General features: G+C 46.0%; 1 protein-coding gene across 1 annotated transcript in view; it reads left to right on the top strand.

Annotated features, from left to right (window-relative positions):
- Window positions 1-26,507, top strand: part of BAIAP2L1 (BAR/IMD domain containing adaptor protein 2 like 1) — a 558,841-nt gene that overhangs the window by 179,517 nt on the left and 352,817 nt on the right. Inside the window, exons 3-5 of the mRNA XM_078665168.1 lie at window positions 425-511; window positions 5,942-6,003; window positions 6,105-6,176. Of these exons, the coding sequence (XP_078521294.1) occupies window positions 425-511; window positions 5,942-6,003; window positions 6,105-6,176 (221 nt within the window). The remainder of the gene's footprint in view (window positions 1-424; window positions 512-5,941; window positions 6,004-6,104; window positions 6,177-26,507) is intronic.

The following is a 26,507-nucleotide window of genomic DNA, read 5'->3' as shown; positions in this document are numbered from 1 at the left end:
GCCCATCAGATGCGTGGCGGTCTGTATGTCCGACCGCCAACCATCCGCCCTCCATTGTAATGTGGCGGGCGGTAAACAGTGTTACGATGGCAGTGGGACCGCCACCCGGGCTCTCTGTGGTGGTCCCACCATCATTGTGATCAGACCTTGGTTTCTCAGAGCCAAGGTTGGCATCTCTTGCCACTAGGCTACATTTGTCCCCTTGGTAGTAGGACAAAAATGTAAGGATAGTGACTATGGTTGGGTAGCATGGTCACCATAAAGGGAGTTTTATCCTCCTTAATTAACCTTAGTTTGAAGACTAAAGGCTCATGACCTTTGTTAGAAGTAACCTACGATGTCTTATCGGGTTTTGCATAAGTTGTTTATTTTACATCATGGGTCAACGAGTAAACTATTAATATATAATATGTATTTATTTTAGCAATGATACAGGCAGGACGAGCCTATTACGATTGTGTTGGAAATATTGGAGAAATGACTCGTGTATCACCAGTTTCGAAGGAACTGGGTAAGTATGCGTTTCTTATTATTTCCAAACAGTTTTATTAGTTCAGAAATTCTTACTTGTGGGAACAAATGAAGTCTTGTACTTTTTTCGTTGATATTTTAATTCTTTTAGTATTTCTGAAAATTCACACCAGTTTTTAGGTTTATCTGCAGCCAGACACGTTTATGGTATGCGAGCAGAACGGCCTTTTATTACAGATTGCTGGCCTGGGTATTGGGTTTATTGTTCTCTTTGATCAGCTACCTGCTTACATGTTAGCCTGTCTGTAAAAACTGTTCTTGCTACATTTTGCTGCGATTGTGCCCCGTGCCTTTGTGGTCGCATTTTAACCTACTAACATTTGCACCCTGGTGATACACTCCTCTACTGTTTATCCTGGTTATACATGTGCTGGGGACAATATGGTTGCTGCTCTGGCTTAGTGTAATCAACGACCTTCAATTCATTGCTATGTGTGAGGTGCATCGTACAGCTGCTGTCCTGGCAGGTTGTATGTGTTGGGATGTGTGCATGGTAAGGTTTTGTTGGCCTGCTTTGTGAGCATCTTCTCTGATTTTTATTCAAATGTGCAGTATTTCAGTGTTTTTTTTATCCGTAATCCCTGGGCCTCTGTGTGTAAGTGGCGCCTTCACTGTCACTCCCCACATACCTTTTCATCTGGAGCTGTATTGACACTTTGTAACACGTGTTTTATATAGGCTAAGACCGTTTTGCGATTCTGTGGGTGCCTTTGTCACAACTGATACTTGATCGATCTGGCCAGAGTGTCTTCTTTACAGCTAAAATTAGAAAACAAGCATTTGCAATGCAATAGGTCTCGCATTTACGCTAGTTTGAGCTACTGACATTGTAAATGACAATGCCTTTTTTTGTTTGTTTTCGTTTTTTAAAACATAAATAAAAGGCATTGTCATTTATAATGCCAATGGCTCAAACTCGCGTAAATGCGAGACATATTGCATTGCAAATGCTCGTTTGTGAATCTGATAGATATTCAAGAACAGAAGATGCTGCCAGACCCTGTGCCTTGGCCGTTCGAATCCGGTAACACGCTTTCTTTCTAACCAGCCACACTGGCTGGGACCGAAAGTCTGGTTTCAAAGCAGATACATTACTATCGCCAGGTCGAACCAAAACCGCCTTTTAATGACCTATAATAATACCAAATGAGCATTCATTATTAAGTACCTTCCAAATGTGAATGTAATACTAATATCATCGTGTGTACAGCGCCTATAACAGAATGGGCGCTATATAAAAACAAGTTTCCTTCAGTCTAATTGATGAATGATGACTGGTGACGCCTTCAGTGAATCAATGATGCTCTAGGCTGGGATGCGCATTGTGAAGGCTGTGAGATGCACCTTCCAATAGAAGGCTACTTCAGTATGAGACATGGCATTTGGTGGCCTCCTATCTGATCATTTAGTCTCGAACAAATCAAATGCGCACTGGAAATACACTAGGCGGGATGACATGCACAGAAACACAAGGGGTGAGAGGATGGGGCGTTAGGGACAAAGCTGCCGACCTTGGAGCTAGGGAACCAGGTTCGAGCCTCGTTGTCTGCTCAAGAGTCTGTCTTTTTTTTTTTTGTTGTAAAATATTTTATTGAAGCGTAATAGGCAATCCACAGTGGAAAAAAAATCAATAACATAGCATTTACAGGAATTATCAGATGCCACATATAATATCCACGTTGAAGTCTGGTGTACTCATCAGGATTGCGGATTTAACATTGAAATGATACAATGGCAATATTTTGAAATGCAGCAACAAAACACCATAAAACAGAAATAAAAATCACAGAAATGTAAAACAAAAATATAAACAAAAAACAAAATCATATCTACGAGATTGCAAGACCAATACAGTCAGCCAGTTCGCGATGTGTCAAATACCACCATGGGCAACGTTAGCAGTACAGAACCAACAAATGCCACAAGGCCCCCGGCATCCCTTAGAATAGGCATCAAGAAATCACAAACATAGGTGAGCATTACAAGAAAAGGCAGTGAACAGTACAGGTAGATGTACCCAGGTATACTGCCCGGGGCGCCGGCCTGAGCGATCCCTTGTCGGCGGCGTGGCCTAATCTGCATAGGGAACGCGTGAGCAATAAATGGTTGTCGGGACACAATAATTGTTGTAGAGGACATAGTACCACCAGACGACACACACTCAGCCGCGTGGGGCATGGGGCAAGCGCAAGTAGCACTCACAGGAATGTGTTGTCGAGAGCGGTCACTAAGCGGCTCTGGTTCTAGCCCACCCCTGTAGGCGTGACAGGATGAAGTGACTGGGAAGGTGTTTCCTGAGTGAGTTTCGCAATGTATTGTCGGTATGGACCCCAAATGTCAGTTGGGCGGGAAGAAGTTGGAAGTTGTTCCGAATATTCCACACTATTCACATTGCTGCAGGCCACACTCCTGAGCCATGAAGTGAGCGTCGGAGCGCGTCGTGCGCACCAGAGCAGTGCCACCTCCCTTTTGGCCAAGAGGAAGCAGATGGACGCCAATCTGCGAAGATGGCGGGGGAAATTTGTGACGTAGCCCAGCAACGCAATTTCAGGAGTAGCAATCAGTGTCAGCCCTAACATGTCGCCCAACACCCGGTGAACCTCTAGCCAGTAAGTGTGTAACCTTGGGCAGGTCCAGGATAGGTGTGCGAAGTCCGCTTGCGGGGCGTTGCATTTGGGGCAGCAGTGGGGCCTACTGGTGTCAATTCTGTGAGCAAGCGCCGGAGTGTGATACATTCTTCGCAAGAATTTAAAGTGTATGAGCTTGTGTCTACTGTTCATGAATACATCTCGGGTCACAGTACAACATGCCTCCTATTGGTCATCCGAAATCTGTGTGCCCAGATCTCGCTCCCACGCAGCGCGCACCACCCCGTCTGAGGTTGGAAGTGAGGCCAAGCACAGTTTATAGAGCTTGGACACCACATGCGCCCCTGACGTGTTTTGTATTATAAATGTAAGTGCGGGGTTGTCTGCAGGGGGAAGGGGGAATGTGGGAAATTCAGCTCGTAACATCGAGCGGAGTCTCATTAAAGTGAAGGCATCCATGAATGTTCGGTCGGTGAAGCGGGAGTCCTCTGTCAGAGAGAAAGAATGACCATCAGGGAACAGGTCGCCGATCGTGAGTATTTGGAATTTGGACAGAGTACGACTAATCACCGCCTCGCCGGTGATGGGGAGCCAGTGAGGGTTGGGTAAAAGGAGAGCAGAGGAATACAATTTGTCTATGTGTAGTAATCGCCTCATCTTGTCCCATGCCCAGACAGTGGTGGACAGCGGGTGTATGTCATGTGGGTCACGAGGGAGGCCCTTGGGGAGGATTGCGTTAAGTGACACTGGGAGCGCAGTATCAGCCTCCGGTCTCAGATGTGGGATTCTGGCATCCGGGTGAAACCAAGGGTGTGCATACGAACATTGCGCGAAGAGTCTGTCTTTGTGGGGAAATCACTTAATTACCCCATGCTTACGTGTCCTTGTAATACGTAACTGATGCTTATGTTGTGCGCTCCAATACCTTCGGGTCGAGTTTGCGCTGTATCAATGGGCGGTAGTGCCTCGTCACTCCAGGTGTTTACATTCTCCGTCAGAATTTCCCAAAGATTAAAGTACGTGTTTCGGAAGCACGCCTTCTGATCTGCAGCCCTTCTCTCCCTGCCGCCTTGTAAACAAGCAATGGCCCATCGCTGACACATCTGAAACTCATGTTTCCAGTGTGCTTGGCTGTGAGAGGAACATTAGTCAGGACCACTCGAGGCACCCAGTGCGGCCCCCTTCCCTCCAGGTACTGTAAAATATTGAGCCTGCGGAGTCGTCGGGAGTGCAGCGGGGGCATTGTCTCAGCGCGCAAAACTGAAAGCGCGGTGGGAGCGCACGAGACGCCGTCGCCGTGAGCGTGCACATCGGCTGTCCCGGCGCAAGCTGAGGATCGCCGGGCGCAAAACTGTAAGCGCGGTGGGAGCGCACGAGACGCAGTCGCTGTGAGTGTGCACATCGGCTGTCCCGGCGCAAGCTGAGGATCGCCGGAGAAGACACGCCGAGCTCTGAGTCTGAATTGGAGCCTGCTGCCGAGACTGACCCGCAGCGGAGGGAGAGGGACACGCGGAAAGACCCCTGTGAGTGGGGATGGGGGGGAGAGAGGTAGGGGATGTGCGCGCGTGTGTGTGTTGTGTTGTGTGTGTACAGCATGCTGGAATCGGAGCGCGTGTTCACGCGCGCGACCTGATCCGATTCCGGCATGCTGTGCGTGCCCATCTCTTGGCTCCCTCTTGGCTCCTTGTAAGCAGACCCGACAGCAATAGGTCTCGCTGCGACAGGGCTTTCGCCCTGTATCGCAGGTGCGAGACCTAAAAAGTGTAGATTCTATCAAAGAAACAGTTCCTACCTTTAGGGCCTGTTTCAGATGAGTTTTTTCCAGAAGGTATTTCTCAGCGACTTGCAGTAACATTAAAACACGTGATTTCTGGGTACATTATTTCATATTTCTACTACATGATTTTCGCAAAATTAATACATTACCTATTTAGAGGAATCACATTTTTTTGTGCTCAATTTTTTTTGCTGTTCTAAAATGTGTCCAAAAATAAGTCCAATAAGACTTTTTTTCATGACGCAAAACATGTTTCTCAAAGTGCTACTTCATGTTATCCACGGTGGGTTTCAGCTCCGTGATTTTCTAAGATGCACATTTTTGAATAGTCAAGGTCACTATAAACCATGAATGGAACTTTTAAGCCGGTATTACATTTTTGGTAGCGTTGCTAAGTGAGAATCGGGAAGTCAGTTTATTGAATTCAGTGAACCTTTCTTTGTTCCTCATTTCGGTGCTATGTTCTTGACCTCTATCTAATAAGTTACTATTACCTTAGATCTACTTAAGCGTGAAGGTCCAATTTATTTTTGTTAAGACCGGTAACAGCATGAAAGATGGCTTTTATTACAGAACTGTTTTCGTGCATGGCTCATAAAACTGTACTTCAGAAAAATGGTTTCGTTTATAGCTTAGGGTAGAAGATGTTAGGAGATGGTTCAGCATACACACGTGAAACTGACAGCACTTATGCACGCCTTTAAACGTTGGCATGGTAAAATGAGAACAACCCCTCATTGACCAGTTGTTTATTTGTGGTGTGTATCCCTCTAATTCAAAGCAGGCTGATTACTCGTTTTATTGGGCCACTTGAAAATAAAATACCCTAATGACATTGCACAAGCTTTCGGAAACTCTTCAGAAGGTGGTGCAAGGGGAAATTCATGTGAGATGACCCGGGCGCCTGTCCTTTACCACCAGCAAGACTCCCCCAATTTCCGCTGTGTCTTTTGTATGTCTTGGCTAATGCATACCAGTTATTTACACTTCATCCACTCGAACGCCAGTCTACTCCATCATTTAATATTTTTCTTGTTTTTTTCAGGCCGTGTCCTCATAGACATTTCAAATGCGCACAGGAAGTTGAATGACTACCTAGAAGAGAGTGTATGTATAGTCCTTTTTTCACTATTATTTTGCATATAACATATACCCGCAAGTACGCTCTGCTGCGCCCTTCTTACTAAATATGTCATTTTCTTTTTAAGTTTAGAAAATTCCATAAAGAAATTATAGCAGAGCTTGAAAAGAAGACCGAGCAAGATGTTAAATATATGAACGTGAGTGCTCATTTAAATTTAGCTAACCAATACAATTTAGTTTTCAAAATAGTATTAAACCATTGACGAGACTAAGCTAGCTGTTAAGTAGTGAATCTACAGAAGCAGGACATAGAGTTGATCTTTCCTTTATAGGGCTTTTCGCTGAATACAGAACTGTGTTAATTTGAAATGAATAGAAAATAATGTTTAATAGTTTTTAAAATGATGCTAAACCTTGAAGTGATTGGGAAAAGTAGTAACTAAATACGAGCTGGCACTTCATAAGCATTTCCAAAGTTTAAAGATTTGATCCTGACTAACTAGCGCCAGCGATTGTTCTTTTTTGGGTGCGATGTGCAATAGCGCTTCTGTCATTTTAGGTTTGAAGTGTAATTGCGCTTGTGTTTGTGGTCCGCTGAACACATAGGTGGTCCAAGCCCGGCTTTAGACACATGCCGGATTCGGCATACATGGCCTCCTGGCCATTGGAGTGGTACTCGCACCTACTGCGGGTTGCAGAAACCATGATTTCAGTGCACACTCAGTGACTGCAGTGATTGGTGAGAGGACTGCATGGTATGGAACATGAGCACTGATAATAATGTTCCAACCGCGTTGAACGACTTCTTCATTGCTGAGATAATCACTTAATTCTGAAATTGGTAAGTCCAAATGCAGATCCGCCATTTGGTGCCTTGATGAGCGCCTGAAAAGCAGGGTTACTAGAGTCCATAGTACATTGCATCTGTGCACTAGATCCACCGTATCTACTTCTAAGAGATGTACTGAACTGTTGGGACACTTGCGTACTTTGTCATGGTGGTGAGCTGCTTATTGTTCCTGGTCCGCAGTAGAGCCAGGTCATGTCCCTATACCCTAGGACATTCTGTAATAAGGTAAAACCTTAGTGCTGAAGATGTGGGACTCTCCCCTGAGCCATAAGAATGATACTACTATGTGGCATAGCTGTCTTAGACCTGGCTACACAACTTCTCTTCAGGGATTAGTCACTGTGTCAAGTCAACTCAACCTTGTAATCAAGTCTATAATGCAACAATGCCTGAAGTAATTCTGGAATTGATAGTGATACAACTCTCCACCATCAGAACAATGACAATGAAACTCGATATTATGATGTCTGATCTGGCCTCTGAAATAAAGCAGGCATTCTGACATTCCCTACGTTAACATACACATAGACCCCTTAGAAATGTGGCTGGACAAAGCGGAGGATAGGCTTGACAAATATTCAGATTGCGAGCTGCACATTTGGCACCTTCAAAGCAAACCTGCTGAACTGGAACATGGCACTAGGTAGGGCAACGTCCGCTTCTCGACAATCCCAAAGAAAAGAGAAAAAGACTGAATCTGCACCCACAGCTTCGTGGCACAGAGTTAGAGGAGCCACTGGAACTTTTAAGAGTGCACTGCATCAGATCCTGAAACTGTGTTGGGAGACTACCCTAGTACATCATATTTCCTGGGCCACCAATTCTCCAGAAAAAAAGGTACTACAGTACATTAAAACATTACCTTAAAACAAAAATGGGCGACATTGCATTACACCAGATGACAAACCTTTTGAGGGATTAAAACTGAAAAGAGACGAGTGGGTCAGATAGTCAGTAGGCGCTATGCCCACAGGCAGGTCATCATGGTGGGTCTGGCATGGTGACTTGACCGTAGTCAAATGGATGCAGCAATTGAAATGTTCTGCATTAGAAGTGAATGTCAGAGCCTGATATAACAGTATAATACAGATTCCTCCCCTATCATAAGAAGCAAACTTGAAACTGCGAAACATTTTGTCAACTCATTCTTAATACAGGCAGAAGAGAAGGCTTTGATTACAACTGTAATGGAAACTGTGGAATGGGAGAGAAAGCAAGTAGGTTACTAATTGCTCACTTGAGACAAAGGGATGCTCAAGCACAACCGGCGAGGTCTCCGAAGCCTCTGGCATGCCAGGAGATGAGGAAGACTCCTAAGCTTACCCAGGTGGAATGAAAAAGTCTGAAAATTGCTAGATAGGGAAATCATTTTGGATGAGATTGAAGAAGCAATTTCCGGTTTACTACTGGTAAATCTCTGAGTACAGATGGTTTTCTATGAGAATGTTACAAAACAGGGAAACCTCTTTTGGGGCTTCTTCTATGGCAGCATTTAATGAGGTACTCTGCAACCCTGTTGCTTATTTAGAACACTGCCATCATCTCACTTATCCCAAAAGAAATGAAAGACCCTTTGGATTGTTCAAGCTAACTCTCCATCACCTTAATTGTTGATGTAAAGATCTTGTCCATAATCCTGCCAGTAGGCTTCACAGTGATCCCATCCCTGATTTACTCCTCTGAGTACCAGATCAATATTAAGAAACTACTTTTGGACCTTATCACACATTCTGTGGCAAACCGTATTAGAGCTGTCAGTCTTAGGGTGGTCTCCCATCCAACCTTTTTCCTTCCTCATCCATTTTTGTGCTGATTCTGTTTTTGCTTGATCTAGGACTCTGTGTCTGTGCACTTTACCGATGCTAACCAGTGCTAAAGTGCGTGTGCGCTCTCCTCTCTTTGGGCATTCCTACTAGACAGCCACACACAATAGGGAGCTTAAGTGTGCCTGGATGTGCTATCACTGGCAAGATGGTAGAGAGGAGCTGGCCACAGCCCCACTGTCACTTGAATAGACTGTGTCCTGCCTCCCCACAAAGGGCTGCATACCCCCTGTAGTTAGTCTAGAACCAGGACAGGAAATGCCTGGGGACTTCAAAGGGAAACCTCTAGAAACTTCTCTACCACTTCAAAAGCACAACTGAGTATAAATACTGGACCTCGGACACCACCACTTCAGTACACTTCTGGACCTGTGGATACTTTGCCAGGAAGAAGGACTGCTGTGCTGCTACAAAAACTGCCACTCTGCCGGACTGCTGTTCTAAAGGAACTGCCGCTCTGCTGTGCCAATCTGCTACTCTCTTGCCTAGTGAAGAAGAACTAGACATGCAGCTTCATCTTGAACCCAGAACCCGTGGGACTCCCAAGGGCTAGTCTGCTGACCTCCGGAGCTGAGCCTCAAGGACATAAAAGCCCCCCCAACTAGCTCCTGGACCCAGCTGCAGCAAGTTCCTGACCTCCAAGTAGTGCCCCCTCAGGTCTTGGACCCTTGCTGGGGCTCACTGGCCCATTAAATCAAGCTTTTGGGCTCTTTGCGACGACAAATGGGCCCGTTCAAACCAAAACTGCGCTGCTCATACCTAAATCCAGAGCGAGCCGTAGCCAGCCCATCCCTTAGCACGGCAACATCAACAGCCCGTGTGGGACTGCCATCACGAAGTCCCCACCCGTTCGCAATCCCATTCCTGCTCTTTGCACCACGCCCTCTGCAGTGCTCTCCGCGACCACCTTCAATGCGAACGGGACTCTTGGCACAAAACTTGAGAGAGTCAAACTTTAGCGGGGCTAATCTGGGACTGTATCCAACCTGTGCTCCACTGTGGTTGGCCTGAACCTTTGACTTTGACCTGGTCCTGCCCGGCGAGATAGCCCTAGTTGGTGCTTTGTGCTTTTAGGCACTATTTTACACTTTATTCTTTGAAAATTCATAAATCCAATTCTACTGATTGGATTTTTGTAATTTTGGTCTTGTTTAATTTATTAAATTAATCTCTATCTTTCTAACCTGGTGTTGGATCTTTTTGTGTGTTTTTTCCACTAACTTACTGATTGAGGTGTTGCACAGATACTTTATACATTGCCTCCAAGTTAAGCCTAAGTGTTCTGTGCCAAGCTTCCAGGTGCTTGAGGACAAGTTAATTTGGGGTTAGCTTGTGGCTTAAACTGTTATGGATTGTGGTTGCTGCTTTACCAGCGCTCACACCCCCGTCAGCCAGAAACCCAGTGTTTTAAATAGAGGACCTACAGTCCGAGACGTTGACCCCCTCACTTAACGCAGAGAAGGCCATTGACAACATATCGTAGAGTTATCTTTTTAGGGCACTTGAGAGAGTTGGCCTTGGACAGGACTTTGTATCCAAGTTCCGATGGATATATGAATCTCTGATTAAGAGTATTAACTGTGATGGGTTCCTGTCCAGACTGATTAAGATCAAGTGTGGTACTGGAGAGTGATGTCCAAAGTACCTCTTTCATTTCTACTAGCTCGTCAGCCCCTCTCTGCTTCAGTTAGACAAGCCAAAAACTTCCATGGGGTGACCTCAGCAGTGAGCCCCCGAAACATGTTCCTGTATGCTGGTAATATTTTTTTGACACTCACTTGGCAGAGTACCTCAGAACCTGCACTGATGGCCTTCATAGACTCCTGTCCCAGTTTTCAGGCTACAAAGTAGCTGAGGAAAGTGCAAATCTCTTCCCTTGTCACTCCTCACCACAAAAGTCTGGCTTTGTGCTTGTCACGATAAAATGGGTCACCCTAGAGTTAAAACCCCAGGATCCAGATCCTTGAGAGAACGAAAGATGATACCCAGACTCCCTTCATAGTCGTACAAAAAAGAGCTTTACCAGATACTCCCAAATAGACTGATGAATGTGGGGTATCGCACAGACTGTCAGAGGGAATGTACAACCTAAGTACTATTCTGGCATATTAATGATTCCCTTCCCTTCAAAAGTCCACAAGGACACACTGAAGTAAATTGATATCAATATCAACCGATAGATGTGGGGGTAGGATTGACTGGAACCATTTCAAATATTGATGCTTACTACTTTGGGGGTCTGAGATTGCCTCACTTGGAGTGATATTACTATACCCATCTATTATCCCAAGTGGGTTGTTTTCTGTTACAAGCGGTCTAAACCCTGATGTGGGTTGACAATAAACTGCCAGAGGGGCAGCCTGCTGGTAAATCTACTAAGTTCGGCCCTAGACAACTCAACCTTGTAATCCAGTGTATGCTGGCAGAACAGAAAGTACCCCACAAGTTGCTCAAAGTCTACCACTTCTTTGATTTGCTTAGCCCCTGTATGTGAAATGTAGGCCTGTTTACTGACAGGAAACCTTTGACCTGGTGGGATTAGTATGAGAGGGACCTATCCCTTTGGAATTACCTAGTTGCAAGCAGAGCTTCAGAAAGCTTTCAATTTCTAACTCTCAAATGTTACCTATGCCTCGGGCTTTTCAGGCATTACAAACAATCGATGAGCACTTGAGGAACTGTTTTGCCCTCCTACCTATTTATCTACCACTGTCGCCTGTTTTAGAATTCCTCAGGATGTAGGACCATCATGGGGGTGGTCCCTATCCTTTATGGAGTCCTTATAAGGGAATTATACTCCAAACCGGTCGAAAACCATATCTTGACAAATCACGGAAGAAAAGAATTGCCGGTGTATGACTGGTCGGTGCCATCATTACTGCAGTACAGACACTTGAGGGACGCCAGACTCAAGTTTCTTTATTTCAAAATGTTGCACGGTCTGCCTGGAGGTCATAGAGGGTAAGCCCTAAGCAGCTTTCTGGATGCCGGAGTAGTCATGAGAGCGTCGTTTACTGCACATCCTGTGGAATTGCCGTAGTCTATAAGTGCACTGGACAAATGTGCGCACAGAGCTCTCAAGGATAGGATCTTTTTGCATTACTCCAGGGACCCAGTTCGTGCATCACCCTGCTATATATATCATTAGTATATCATCACATACACACATGGTTGGCAAAGTCGCTAGTGGCACATAAAGCTTGTATATTATGTTTCTCAAGATAGATGACCGTAGATAAATGGCAAATTGAATTGGTAGAAATTTTCCAGGACTTTCCCTTCGTGCTTTCTGTGAATATCATGTGTTCATTAAATGAATCCATGCAAAGCCTTAGACCCACTTAAATGTATGATTCTGCTGTAGCACTCTGACCCTATGGGACTGTTTGAATGCACTAAACGCACTAGCACTTTCAATGAGTTGGCTGGTCCTATCGCCCGCTATTGTAGTGTTTATGTTGCTATTTTCTGTTCCCTATTGATGAGTTATGAAACGTCATATGAATCATGTGATATTCTGCATTTATTGCCTCTGATTGTGTTATTTTAGTTTTATATTTTTATATTTCGCTATCGTTGTATACCTTTTCTCTGATGAGATTTGAAATGGTGTAATGAATTTAGCTATTCGCTGCGTTTATTGTTCGTGTTAATTGCCAGATGTAATGTTATGATGAGGTACGTTTTATACACAATGAGCTTGTTATGTGTACTTTTATGGTTTTAAAATCAAATAAAGATTTTCAATCGAATCGGGGAGTGAAGGCATATGATAATATCAAGTGCAAACTCTTTTCTTGTATTTTTGTTCTGTACATTTGATAATCAAGTTTACATGAATTAATTCGCAGTACCTAATCATTGAAGCTGATCGTTTAATTTTTATAACGTTATGAAATAATAGATTTTCTAGAAAATTGAGAAATACACATTTCATTTAGTTGCCCTTCCAAAAGAATACAGTCCAGTAGAATGAAAGCAACTTAAAGGTCATGCCTCAACTTCTTATTGTAGTTGTTTTTTTATGTTAACAGTTTTCAAAAACGATTTATTATCTCCTAAACAACTGTGACAAGGGTGCTAGATGGTTAGAGAGGACCTTCATGCCAGGACTATCAGGACCGACCGGGGACAAATTCAGTGCCCACCTTAACCGAAGGCAGCTGTGACGCGAGCGGAGAGGCTGTGTTTATCACTCGACATACACAACTGCCTGGTGAATGAAATGACAGGCTTGATATTCAGATAGAGCTGTAAGCCATATTGTTCTGAACCAGATATGCGAGAGCGCAGCACCTTTGAAACTCAAGATATACTTTTTATTTACTAGACTGCTAGAGCTAGCATGGTGCCTAGGAGTTGCAAATGGGGGTGTTGGTTCTATCTATATAATAATAATGTTAGAATATGTTTTGCAGTTCATGCTGTTTGTAAACCTCTGTGCTGCCATAATGTTAACCTTCTGTGTGGTTACAAATTGTATCATATGCTTTAGTTTATCTTTAAAAAAATGTTTTTAATACATATACTGCTTTCTAGTGCTCCTTGAGCGGTGATTCACTGAAGGCAAGGATACTTAGTGGAGCACTAAATCCTTTTTCATGTTCCGTGGGACTGATCACCAGCAGAAATACATCTTACACAGACGTTCCTCATTGGTTTGTGTAATGGTTGAAGTCTGACTGGTTTTCTGATTCGGGGGTAACATATCGACAGAGAACTTGGTGCTCGGGGTTTAAAAAACTGAAATCTTGTTCTAGAAAACCTTTCAAGTCCCCTGTTGAGTAGACAAAACCTGAGCCTGTCTGTGATCTTACCGCTGACCCTCCCTTTTCTTCTTACACACTGTTTATGCTTACTAATTATCAAAAATAAAACTACCCTGTTAGTTCTTCGATCCAGACATACAGATTTTTGACGTGTGCTGCAGTTTCTTACACAAACTTTACATTGGCCTTGACTAGTGGCATTGTCCATACCTAATGTGCCCCTTCGACTATCCCCACTTCTCTTCCCGACATCTGGGATGGTGATGCACTACACACATGTTAGTTAGCATAGGCCCTTTTGGTCAAGTTTAAAAATATCCAGTCGCCTGCTATGTAATCATAGGAAGACGTTTGTCAACAGGTGCTGTTTGACCTTGTAGGTTTAGTTTAAATGCTCTGGAAATATTTACTTTGCTAGCTGTATGATTTGGTAAACATTTATACATGTGCTATACATTTGCCTTATTGATAAATAAAAATAAATGCTGAAAAAACATTGGTAATGCAGCGTCTGGCGTACGAATGAGTGCCAAATAATTCATTGATGGGTTTAGGCTCTCAAAAGTCATCCTACTTGAACTCGTCACTTCTGCATCTGTTCATCCACCCACCAAGTTATTCACAGATCTACTTACTTACACAACCTTAATAGCAAACATTGGTAATGCATCGGTTTCACTTATGTAATGAATAAAGAGTTGTTTTTATCAATCATCGTCCGGAAGAAGGAAAGAGCTTCCTGACAGATAACATGGGAGTGGATAGGATGTGGCGCAGCGACCAGAGCTGCTGACTCGAAAGCTAGGGATACCAGTTCGAGTCTCGCCTGCGCAACGCAACATCCTGTGATTCTGTTCAAATCACCTAAGCTCTCTGGGCGATAAATTGTTATATAAATATGCTGTAATATTAAAAGGCAAAACTTTATGAAAATATAGTTCCACCAAAGTGGATGTTAACAGTATTTTGGCAGTGGGAAACTGATAAGAGAAGCAGACGAGGAACAAGCTTTGGTAAATGTGCTACAGCCAATAGATATGGAGGAAAGGTAACTGGCACGCAGGAACCATTGAGAATCCAGGAAAGAGAGGAGGCGGAATGTAAGTCCCTTTTAAGTTTATATTAAAAACAATTGATTTCTCAAGCACAGCACACGCGATGTGCAAACGAAATCTTAAAAGCACACAAACACAACAACATATGCAAGATAGCTTAAAAAGATCAAAGTAGAAAAAAGAAAACATGCTGCCTCCTAAACATGGTGGGCATATGCTTGCAATTAAAAATACACATAGAAGCGCTGTCTAGAAATTTAATTATACATAGTGTAATGGTTATTAAAGTTCCAGCCAGGACCCCATCTTCAGAACTAACATCTTGGAATGGTAAAACAATGAAACACTATGACCAGTACCATGTCGTGATTGTGGATTTGCTGAAAGGAAGTGGCTGCCTAGGATGTAGAGCACTCCAATGAAATGAGCTGCAAGCAGACCGTTAACACTATTTGAGCCGACGGCACGGGTCCGCACGAATAGATGCATCTCTACGCAATTGGACATAGCGAAAGGCACGAGGCAGGGATGCCCATTATCCCCGCTATTATTTATACTGGCACTGGAGCCATTACTGTGCAGACTTCGCGAGTCTGCACAGCACAGGGGCATACGGAGGGACGGGGTGACCCATGTGGTGTCAGCGTATGCGGATGACATTATCCTTTACTTTGGAGACTTGGGGGGGGGGGGGGGGATTTGAGACCTGTACCTGAAATATTTGATAGCTTCAGCGCCGTGTCGGGTCTTACACTCAGCGAACCCAAATCGTACAGGTTTTTCTTCTCTGCAGCCAGAGCGGAAACCCACCTACTCTTTGCGCCTCACTCTTTCCAGGTGGCGGAGACCACCTTCCGCTATCTGGGAATACAGATTTACAGAGAGACGAGGGATCTGTTGGATGGCAACCTGGGGAGGGCGATAACGACACTGAGGTCACAAGTGCAGTTCTGGACTACGCTGCCGCTTGCGGTGGCGGGCAGGGTGACCATTTCCAAGATGGTGGTTCTGCCCCGCTTGTTGTACTACTTTACTGGATTGCCATTGAGGGTCCTTGCCTCCATATTCAAAACGCTTAATACGCTGTTGACTGAACTGATTTGGGGCTCTGGGAGGCGACGAATTAGCCTGAATAAACTGCAACTCCCCACGGACACGGGTGGTATGGGGGTCCCTGACCTCCGGGCATATAACTTTGCCTGCCAATTGCAATGGCTGGCTTACTGGCTGGCAGGACGCAACCTACACGAAATTGGCATGTCAGACACTGAATGGAACAGGGGAGGCGTCCACACCCTGCTGCTCCCGAGGGCGAAAGTCCCGAGGTCAACGCCCCCCCTGCTCCGAATAGCGATCGCGTACTGGAAACGGGCGGTGAAATATACGTCTACCACGTCAACTTATGCCCCCACGATACCACTGCTAGGACTCCCGGTTGGACTGAGAACAATCTCGACTCCAATGCTTACGGAATGGCATGCCTCGGGCGTGTCACAAGTAGGGGACCTATTTAGTGATGGCAGGATCATGGCGTTCGAGGACTTCCGTAATACACACCTCACACCTGGAGGATCGTTTCTGCTGCACGCAGGGGTGAAACGTTACATCACACAGGTGTGGGCTCCGGACGGGTTGGAGCCGCCTGCAAACCCACTACTCACAATGCAGTACCTGATGGGATCGGGAAGCCATTTGACCAGATGGTTAACACACGGTATAAGGGAGGGCAGGGCTGTCTCATTGCAACCCATACGAGATAAGTGGGAACATGATATTGGGAGGCCGCTCAGGGACAAGGAATGGGACCGGATTCTGAAATACCCTAAGAAGGTGTCGAGAAACCAGAAATTCAAATTCATACAGCTCATGCTCTTACACAGGGCATACCTGACACCCCACCGCCTGCACACAATGTTCCCCGACACACCTGATACATGTCCAAGATGTGGGGCGGAGGATGCACGTATAGTACACATGATATGGACCTGCCCCAAACTAGGGTATTACTGGACTACGATACAGGATGACCTAGCTAGGCTGGTCCCCGCCAAACCATACACCACACTGGAATACACCATACTGGGACTGGGCCCTGTGGAGCGGAAAAAGAGTGTAGGCACACGATTTGCTAACTTAGTCCTGATCCTAGCGAAACGTACCATAACCATGAAGTGGAAGTCGCCTAGGCCACCGGACTCTGAGGTGTGGAGGGCGGAGGTGGTGAGATGGGGGAAGGCTGAGAGCGTAGCATTGCACCGCGAAGAACGTAGGGGGCTTAGGAAAAACCCCATTTCCCTGGATTGGAACGCGTTATTGGGGTCATTTGAGACAGGAAGCGACTTAGAGTCAGACCACACACAATAGTTATAGTGCAACAGGAGTGATGCTTATACTAGAGCTACGATGCTCCCCATTGGACTTGACCTGATCGGGATGGGTCTAGTACACGTAATTCCAGGCGCACGAGAAGTATCTAATATGAGTGAAGAATTCTGTATACCTTCAATACGGTTACAGTAGGATCATAATAAGCAGTGTCCATGACTAGAGAGCTTGGAACCATGAGCGAACACAATGTCAAGTAGGCCAGTGCCATGGGGGGGAGGGAGAGGGAGGGGGGAGTTATGTTTGGACCGTTCCTAAATAACAATATGGTAATGATTGCATCCTACTTTCACGACAATATCATATATGTACTTTGTATGTAAAATGAGAACATACTGCACGGTCGACTAAGAACTAAACTTATCCTGTTAATAAAGAAATTTTCCAAAAAAACCCCACTATTTGAGGAACTGTAGTGTTAACTAAAAATGAAAAGAAAGAAAAAGGGACCTTTAAAAGACAAAAATGAAAAACAAAAGGGATGGCCCATCAGTCCTGGAAGCAGATGCAGTTCAGGTGGATGTGTGCATGTGATCAGACACATCATGTGACAAACAGGGCAAGAGAGCTGGTGGCTGAAATTGGCTGAACCATTACCCCATGCTGTACATGGTCATGGATAGGAGCAGAGTGTAAATTACATTCATACCGACAAATGGCAGAAGAGAGCTGGCCCAAAGACCCAGTAAGGGTGTGTGTGTGTTTCTTAAATTGCAATAACCTGGCAGACAACTAAGCTTGTTGGACGTTCCAAAGAGATGCCAGCAAGTATTGTTGCAGTACAAATCTTCATACCATAGGGTCTGCCAAAGGAGATAGTCAACACCAAAATCCATACCTACTAATCTAATCTGTGAGATTTCATGTAACAACAAAATACAAACGCAGGCTTTAACATGCCATAGCGTACTAGTGCTACTCTTTTAAAGGCCTATTTGCTTAAGCATGTGCATTTCTTAACAAAATAGACCTTCTACCATTGTTATAACTTTTCATTATACATAGATCTGATGTAAGGCATCTGATATAATTCTTCCCTAAGAGCTCATCAAGCCTTTAACTTGTATCATTAACTTCTCACCATAACCAGCTCAAGGCAATCATTAGGTTTAATGTAGTAAAATTAAGAAAATATTTTCAAAAGTACAGTTGTCAAAACAATACAACATTTTTCTGATAGGTGCATTGTGTTGTAGTGCTTTTAAAGAGGTGAGTGTTCAACTCTTTGCTGAATTAGATGAGTGGATATCAGGGACCCAAATAACTACCGCCCAATAGCAAAGCTCCCTCTACCAGCTAAACTAATAGAAACGGCCCTGAATGCGCAATTAAGCTCCTTCCTTGCAGCCACTCAAACTCTTGACCCCTCCCAACATGGTTTCAGACCCTACCATAGCACGGAATCCGCCCTCATTAAAACAACTGAGGAGATTAGAGCGGTGACCGACGTGGGAGGGAGGGCTGCCCTGGTGCTGTTGGACCTCTCCGCGGCCTTCGACACGGTCCACCATGGGAACTTACTCGACCGTCTGAAGGCCTGCGGAGTACAAGGGAAGGCGATTGACATACTTAAAGCCTTCCTGTCCGGCAGAGTCCAGAGCGTGGCCTTAGGAGGTTATGAATCAAAACCTTTCATCCTGCCTTGTGGAGTCCCTCAGGGCTCGTCCCTAAGCCCCACGTTATTTAATGTTTATGTCAGCTCATTGGCACCACTAATCCGGGCCTTTGGCTTTGATCTTACATCATATGCTGACGACACCCAGATGTGGTGTCTATACTACCAGGGATCGAAGAAGGAGTAGCAAGGAATTTCCAGGACTGTATGCTGGCGGTTGGAAACTGGATGGCAGTTAACTGCCTCAAATTAAATTCAGCTAAAACTGAAGTCATAGTGTTTGGGTCAAACACTAACTTTTGGAGCCCAAACTGGTGGCCAGAGCAGATGGGGGAGGTCCCCACCCCAGTGGCTAAGGTGAAAAACCTGGGGGTGTTGATCGATGATCAACTCACCTTTTGTCCCCAGGTCAATGCACTATCTTCTTCTATGGCTTATTTGCTCAAATCCATTCGTAAGATCCTTCCATTTATTCCAGGCAGTGACAGAAAAACAGTGGTCACGACGCTGGTCATGGCAAGGCTGGATTACTGCAATAGTCTATTTCTTGGTGCCCAAGAGGGGGTACTCAATAAATTGCAGGTATTACAAAATGCGGCTGCCAAGCTCATAGTGGGGATCCCAAAATGTGTTCCTGTGTCCCAGGAGCTGGCTAAACTCCATTGGCTCCCAATGCGAAAGAGGATTCTATTTAAAGCATTATGCCTAGTATTTAAGACCTTACAAGGCAAGGGACCCTTATTCTTTTGGCAGTACTTTCATTGGTATCGTCCGATTGGAAATCTTAGATCAGCTGACCTGGGGTTTATCTCTGTATTAGGAGAGCGTGCTGGGGGGGCAGAAGCTTTGTGCTGGGCGCAGCCAAAGCTTGGAATGCCTTGCCCCATGCCCTCAGAAAAATTACGGACCTTATGGCCTTTAGAAGAGCATTAAAGACATGGCTGTTTACTAACTGATTCCTGAGCCGCCTCTACTTCAGGAGTGACACTTAGCGCCAGGACACCTACGGGTAACAGAGCACTGTACAAATGCCAAAAATAAATAAAATAAAATAAGTGTTGGGGGGTCTTGATGGATACAGGGATGTTGTTCCAGTTCCTGGGTGCATAGATGGAAAATGCCTGCTGTCTTGTTTTTCTTTTTAACACTTCTTAGTCTGCAGCCGGGGGCGGGGGGGGGGGTAAGGGGGGTCCTTCCTGCAGTTGTGCTGAGAACCACCAAAGAAGGTGAGCTTGTTTGCAAGGTAAGTGGTGGTGCTGGTTGAGAGGACTTTGTAAATGGTGCTGCTGATTTTGTGGACTGGCAAGGGGAGCCAATTAAATTCTGTGAGGATAGGATAATGTGATCATATTTCTTAAGGCTTTGGATGAGATGTGCTGTGATGTGTAGGATGCCCCTAAGGGTTGTCAGTGTGGCAGAGTTTGGGAGGCCATGGAGCAGGGCATTATTCCCATCCACATGCAAGTTCAAGTCTTTGCTCAGAATACTTCAGATAAGTCTTTTCCTTTTTGTCTTTGATATTTACATCTTACTTCAAGGCGTCCACAGACTTTCCTTGTGAAGAATGAATCTGACTGATTTTCTAATGTGGCAGAATCTACTAAAAGGCCCTCAACTTTTCTCAGATGATCCGCATAAGGACTGCATTTATTAATTGTACCCAGAACACAAACTTAAACGTTGTATATTTTGCAAGAAATTTTCTTCTAAAACCCTTAAGGATGAGGAAGCAAATCTTCTCCTTTAGCTACAAAAATCCTTCTACATGTCCTGAGGTGCAGAAACTTCAATTTTCACTGTCTGTTTGTTTCTCACATTAATTGAAGTTGTCATCATCACTGACAAGTCTCTTCCTCAGTCGCCTACGACAATATCTCTCATATCATGGCTGATGATATTTAAAACTTAATAGGGAGCCACCAGTCTTAGCAATAAAAACCTCCCGGGATAATAGCCCCTGCACTGCTGACAGTTCCTCCGTAGTTGAATGCTTAACCCATCACTCAGACACTCTGGGGTACCCGGGGAACCCCAGATGGGTGCAAAATTCAAATAGTAACCGATTTCCAAGATCCTCCTGACTCTAAGCCATGACCTCAGTTGCGTCCTTTTGAACCTTTAGCTGAACTTTTTTGAAAAATTTCAGATCACCGAACTTGTATAAGAAACCACTGGATCACAGCTCTCTAATCATATCTGCCAGTAATACCCCCCAAGTTGAGCAATCCGGCTTACCCCAAAGCATCCTTCAATTTTTGAACCGAAAAACCATACAATACAAATTAAATTTCGTAACAGCTAGACCACCCTTCTCAAGCCTACGCCTCAACGTTTTCCACATTAGCCTAGCTCCGACTGAGGCCCATATAAAACTTGGTATTTTTCCCTGGATCTTGTTGATAACCGATTTTGGAAATGTAAGAGGGATACAGTTAAAAGGATATGTCAATTTGGGGGGAATCGTCATCTTAATCAAGTTCATCCGCCCATAAATTGTCAAAGGCAAGTTATTCCATCTAGCGAGTAAATCATCCACCTCCTTCGCCACCCTCCCCAGATTATACTGCGGTATCACTTCCAGAGGATTGACAATGATAATGCCCAGTTCTCTTCCAGGGGATCCTCATCAATAGTCATAAGCATTAGAATATTCCCGCCCATGCGCGGGACCCCGGAAACAATATATTATATGTGCCCCACATATATTATAGACATATATATAAATATATATATATAAAAATAAGCAATTGCAGCCAAATAAACAATAGAGCTGTAATATGCAGTGAAGAATTTCCACAATACAGTGAATTCTGTATTAGAAACATGAGAAACAACACCAATGCTTGTTTAGAAACTGTTTTAATGCTCAGAAAACAGTAGAAATTCTCATAACACACTGTAAGCATATACAGCTCCCAGGCTGCATTGCAAAATCCCAGTCTAAAAAGACTGAAAAGCTAACCTGTAGCTGAATGCACTAAAACTGACGCTGTGCCTTTAAGGCACCTCTGCCCCTAGCTTCCCATCATGCCTCAGGGGTTACAGTTAGGTCAGTTGTTCTTTCCGGCTCCTTCAGGAAGGACCCTGGATACTCAGCTCCACACTTTTCTGCCTTTTTCAGTCAGAAAATCTTCAAAAGAACAATTTTTTGATTTACTTTGACTTTTCACATCATAGTCAAGTAAATAACTGCTTAGCAGTCAATTTTTTGTGAGGTTTTCCTTTCAGGATGCCCTCATTATTTGATGATTGCCCTTCTTGTGGCCACAAGAAGGCAAAAACGGACTCTCATGAGGTCTGTATTTTATGCTTGCCAGAGGATCATGATCCTAAAGGCTGTTCTCATTGTAAAAAGCTGTCTGACAGAACACTTAAAGACAGAGAGAGGAACAGGCTCTATGGTCTGGCCCAGAGATCCATGAGAGGAAGATCTGCAGAGAGGAAGAGTTCAAAGAGACCCAGAACTCCCTCCAAAGGCAAGTCAGAGCGTCCATCAACCTCAGCACCGGGCTCGGCGCTGAAAAAACGACATCTGATGGACGGTTCGAGAGAAAAAGCTCCGTCGACTTCGAGATCGGCGTCGATGAGGAAATCGTCGTCGAAAAGAGGTTCGCCGTGGTCGAAGAAAGCTCCGCCGTCGTCAACTAGGCGACGATCGGCATCGAGAGAAGCCACGAGATCGCCGTCGACGAGAGGTTCGGCGTCAAGACATAAGTCAACTCCGCCGCCGTCAACCAGGCGACGGTCGGCGTCGAGAGACAGATCACACTCGCCGTCGTCTCGACGTCGACAGGCTTCGAAGAGTGTAACACCTCCGTCGACGTCTCCACGGAGGCGCTCGGCGTCGAGGAGCAAGAGCCCCCTCGGACGATCGACGTCGAGGAAGGGATCATCTAAGGCACGTCGGCGCTCGTCGTCGAGGATGTCAGATCCTCCGCCGTCGCCACATGCCAGGTCGATGACATCTCCGTCGCCGACAGATCAACGTCGGCCGACGTCGAGAGCTCCGTCGACGGCAGGACTAGACCGTTCGACGTCGAGACCTCCGTCGACGGCAGGACTAGACCGTTCGACGTCGAGACCTCCGTCGACGACAGGACAACGCCGTTCGACGTCGAGACCTCCGTCGACGGCAAGACAACGCCGTTCGACGTCGAGGGATATGACTCCGCCGTCGGCGCATCATCACCGATCGACGTCGAGGGACCACAGATCATCGTCGAAGCATTCAACGCCGAAGGTTATCGCCCCGTCGACGCCGCAGAGGCGTTCGACGTCGAGGGAAAGGCTTTTGAGACGTCCTCAAACACCGGTGAGACGGAGATCGCCTTCAGTGCCTTCGACAATCCTAGTGACACAATCTGCTTCACTCCATTCCTCCTCAAGTGCCTCGGGGTCAACGGGGTCATCTTCTAGGAGTAGGAGTCCGATTCAGAAGAATCCCCAGCGGGGTTACACTTCACATATAAGACTCTCTCCAAGATGGTATGCTCCGTTGAGTAATTGGAAGGATTCTAAGGCACCAGAGAGACTTCAAAGGTACCTGAGTCCAATCCACGGGTCTCCGCTTCAGCAACCAGAAGAGGCAGAGCGATCACACGCACGAGAGAGAAGAGCGGACAGATCGCATGCCCCTAGGGTCTCCCGATCGCCAAGGAGGGAGCAACCCACATCTCGGACACCGAGAAAGGAGGTACGAACTGAGAGATCGAGATCTCCAGTACATCAGAGGGTATCACGTTCTCCTCGAAGGGAGGAACGACCTAGGAGATCACCGGTGAGGAAGGAGCGTTTTCACCACAGGAGTAGAAGAACTCCTTCATCCTCCCCTCCATCTTCGCCTAGATCTTCGAAAGGGGACTACTCTCCGACGCTGGCAGACAGTCCTCGCTCAAGAGCTTCCCCTCTGGACGACGTCAACATGTATCTGGACGTTTTGCAAAGGGGTGCTCACAAGCTGAATATAGAAATGACCACTCCAGAGGTGTCCACTACTGTGATTTTTGAGACTCTTCATCACAAATCATATGCAAGGCCGTTGCTCCCATTAGTCCCAGGAATAATGGACCCAATCAAAGAGGTTTTCCTCACGCCAGCAACGATCAGAGCAGTACCGGCACGTATCCCAAAAAAATATAGGCCGGCTGACTCAGATCCTATCTTTGTTAAAGGTGAGCCTGCAGCGGACTCAGTTATTGTAGCCTCAGCTAGGAAGAATCACACGGTCGCTCCCTCTTCGTCAGTTCCTCCTGACAAAGACAGCAAGACGCAAGATTCTTGGGGACGCAAGGTATGCAGCACAGCAGCTTCATCCCTAAAAGTCTCTAGTGCATCAGCCCTTCTGGGAAGGTACGATAGAGCCCTATGGGACTCCATGGAACGATTCAAAGAGAAATTGCCCAAGGAGGACCAGAAGGACTTTGAGGAGACCGTGACGGAGGGCTGTTTGGTGGCAAACCAAATGATTAGTTCATCAGCAGATAACGCCCTTCTAGCTGGACATAACTACTCACATGGGATATGTGCGAGGAGATCCTCTTGGCTACGTTTAACTGGGCTCAAGCCAGATGCCCAACAGCGCATCCTCAATCTGCCTTTTTCCGGATCTTCACTCTTCGGGGAGCATGCCGATCAGGAAATGGCCCGGATGAAGACCGAGTTAGACACAGTAAAGGCAGTAGGTCTGGAGAAACAGAAAGCACCGTTCAAACGACGCTTCAAGACCAACAAGAACCGGGGAGGCCAACAGAGGGTTCAAACCCCTCAATGGTCTCAAAATAAGCCGCAAGGAAAGCCGCAATACAGAGGAGGAAGGTCAAGCAGAGGTAGAGGTGGACATAATCAGTCCTCTACCACACCTAGAGGAGGCAGGGCCTGAGCAGTGGCTTCCTCTGTCACCGTTACCCACTCCAGTGGGAGGAAGTGCTGCACATCATCTGGCAGAGTGGGTCAGCATCACGAAAGATCGGTGGGTGCTGAATATACTGCGCAATGGATATGCGCTACGTTTCAGGAAGAAACCACAACCGGCTCCTCCAAAAAAGTCTCGCTCGTACCAACTAGAGCTCCTCAAAAAGGAAGTGAGCGTCCTCTTAAAGAAAAACGCAATCGAAGTGGTACCCCTATCCCAAAGGGGGAAAGGAGTGTACTCAAGATATTTCCTTGTTCCCAAAAAAGACCAAGAAGGCAAATTCAGACCAATTTTGGATCTTCGACTCCTCAACAAAGTGGTGGTCAAAGAGAAGTTTCGCATGTTGGCACTCCACCAAATATGTCCTCATCTACAGATCGGAGATTGGATGTGTTCGGTGGATTTACAAGACGCGTACTTCCACATTCCTATTACACCAGGTCATCGAAAGTACTTGAGGTTCCTGGTAGGGTCCAAGCATTACCAGTTCAAAGTGCTTCCTTTCGGACTCAAATCCGCACCACGGGTCTTCACCAAGTGCATGGCAGTGGTAGCGGCGTGTCTACACAAAAAAGGTCTCTTTGTGTATCCATATCTAGACGACTGGCTCCTGAAGAGTCCATCTCCTCGACAAGCCACCAAAGACTGTCACCTGTGTCTCCAACAGCTACACAGGCTCGGCCTCCATGTAAACTCAGACAAGTCGATCCTGCAGCCCACACAAACTATCCACTATCTGGGAGCAGTTCTAGACACAAAGTTAGGAAGAGCGTTTCCTTCGCAAGAGAGACTTTCTTCCATGGGACGAAAATGCAAAAAGTTACTTCAGATTCCTCGTCCAAAGGTGCGAGACGTAGCGTCTCTGTTGGGCTCCATGGCGTCCTGCATCTTCCTAATACCGAACGCCAGGTTGAGGATGCGGCCTCTACAAGAGTCGGTGGAGGATCAGTGGGACCAAGCGAATGGAGATTGGGAGGATCGAATCATCCTGTCTCAAGCAGCGCTGACCTCAATACAGTGGTGGACTCGCCCTCGGAATGTCCTGCAGGGAGTCCCTTTTCAGCAACCTCTTCCTTCGCTGTCTGTGGTGACGGACGCATCTCTAGAAGGCTGGGGTGCTCACATGGGTCATCTTCAGACAGGGTCGCTGGTCGACCAACCTTCAGACATACCACATCAACATGCTGGAGCTTCGAGCAGTTCATCTGGCGCTCAAAGCGTTCTTTCCAGCAATAACAACGGACAAAGTCCTGGTTCAGACGGACAACACTACAACTATGTTCTATCTGAACAAGCAGGGAGGAACTCGATCTCGCCCTCTGTCTCTGGAAGCCCAGGCAATCTGGCACTGGCTTCTGGCTCGGGGACTGTCGGTGGTGGCAGTGCACCTTCCAGGCGAGCTAAACACAAAAGCAGACGCACTCAGCAGGCACTTCGAAGATCAGCCAGACTGGGTGCTAAACGACGAAGTGGTCGAAGAACTCTTCCGTTGCTGGGGTCGTCCAGACATAGACTTATTTGCGGACGACGAAAACGCCAAATGCCACGCCTTCGCGTCCAGGTTCCACCGGCCAGGGACGCAAGGGAACGCTCTCCTGCTGGAGTGGACAGGGATGTTCGCTTATGTTTTTCCCCCTCTGGCACTGATTCCGAAAGTGGTGGCCAAGCTCATCAGATCGAGCATGGACATGATCCTAATTGCTCCGGATTGGCCGCGACAATGGTGGTATCCAGACCTGTTACATCTGTCGCTGTGTCCACACAGACGGCTGCCGTGCAGGCCAGACCTGCTGAGCAAAATGGACGGGAGGATCCTGCATCCCAACCTCCAGTCGCTGAACCTGACTGCATGGCTCCTGAGGTCTTGCAATATGGACACTTAAATCTGCCTCCGGAATGTATGAATATTTTAAGAGAGGCAAAGAGACCTTCCACAAGGACGTCTTATGCGTTCAAGTGGAAAAGATTTTTCATTTGGTGTAAGGACCATGGCTTTGATCCCACCAAAGGGCAAGAAGAGGTAGTCCTACCATACCTCCTATACTTAGCGACATCAGGGTTGAAATACGCTTCTATTAGGGTTCATCTATCTGCCATAGTAGCGTACAGAAAATCACCTA

The sequence above is a fragment of the Lissotriton helveticus genome, chromosome 10, assembly GCF_964261635.1.
Source record: "Lissotriton helveticus chromosome 10, aLisHel1.1, whole genome shotgun sequence".
In the NCBI taxonomy this organism is placed as follows: Eukaryota; Metazoa; Chordata; class Amphibia; order Caudata; family Salamandridae; genus Lissotriton; species Lissotriton helveticus.
Note: the sequence above shows the minus strand (reverse complement) of the source record. Positions and strands in the feature narration are given on the sequence as shown.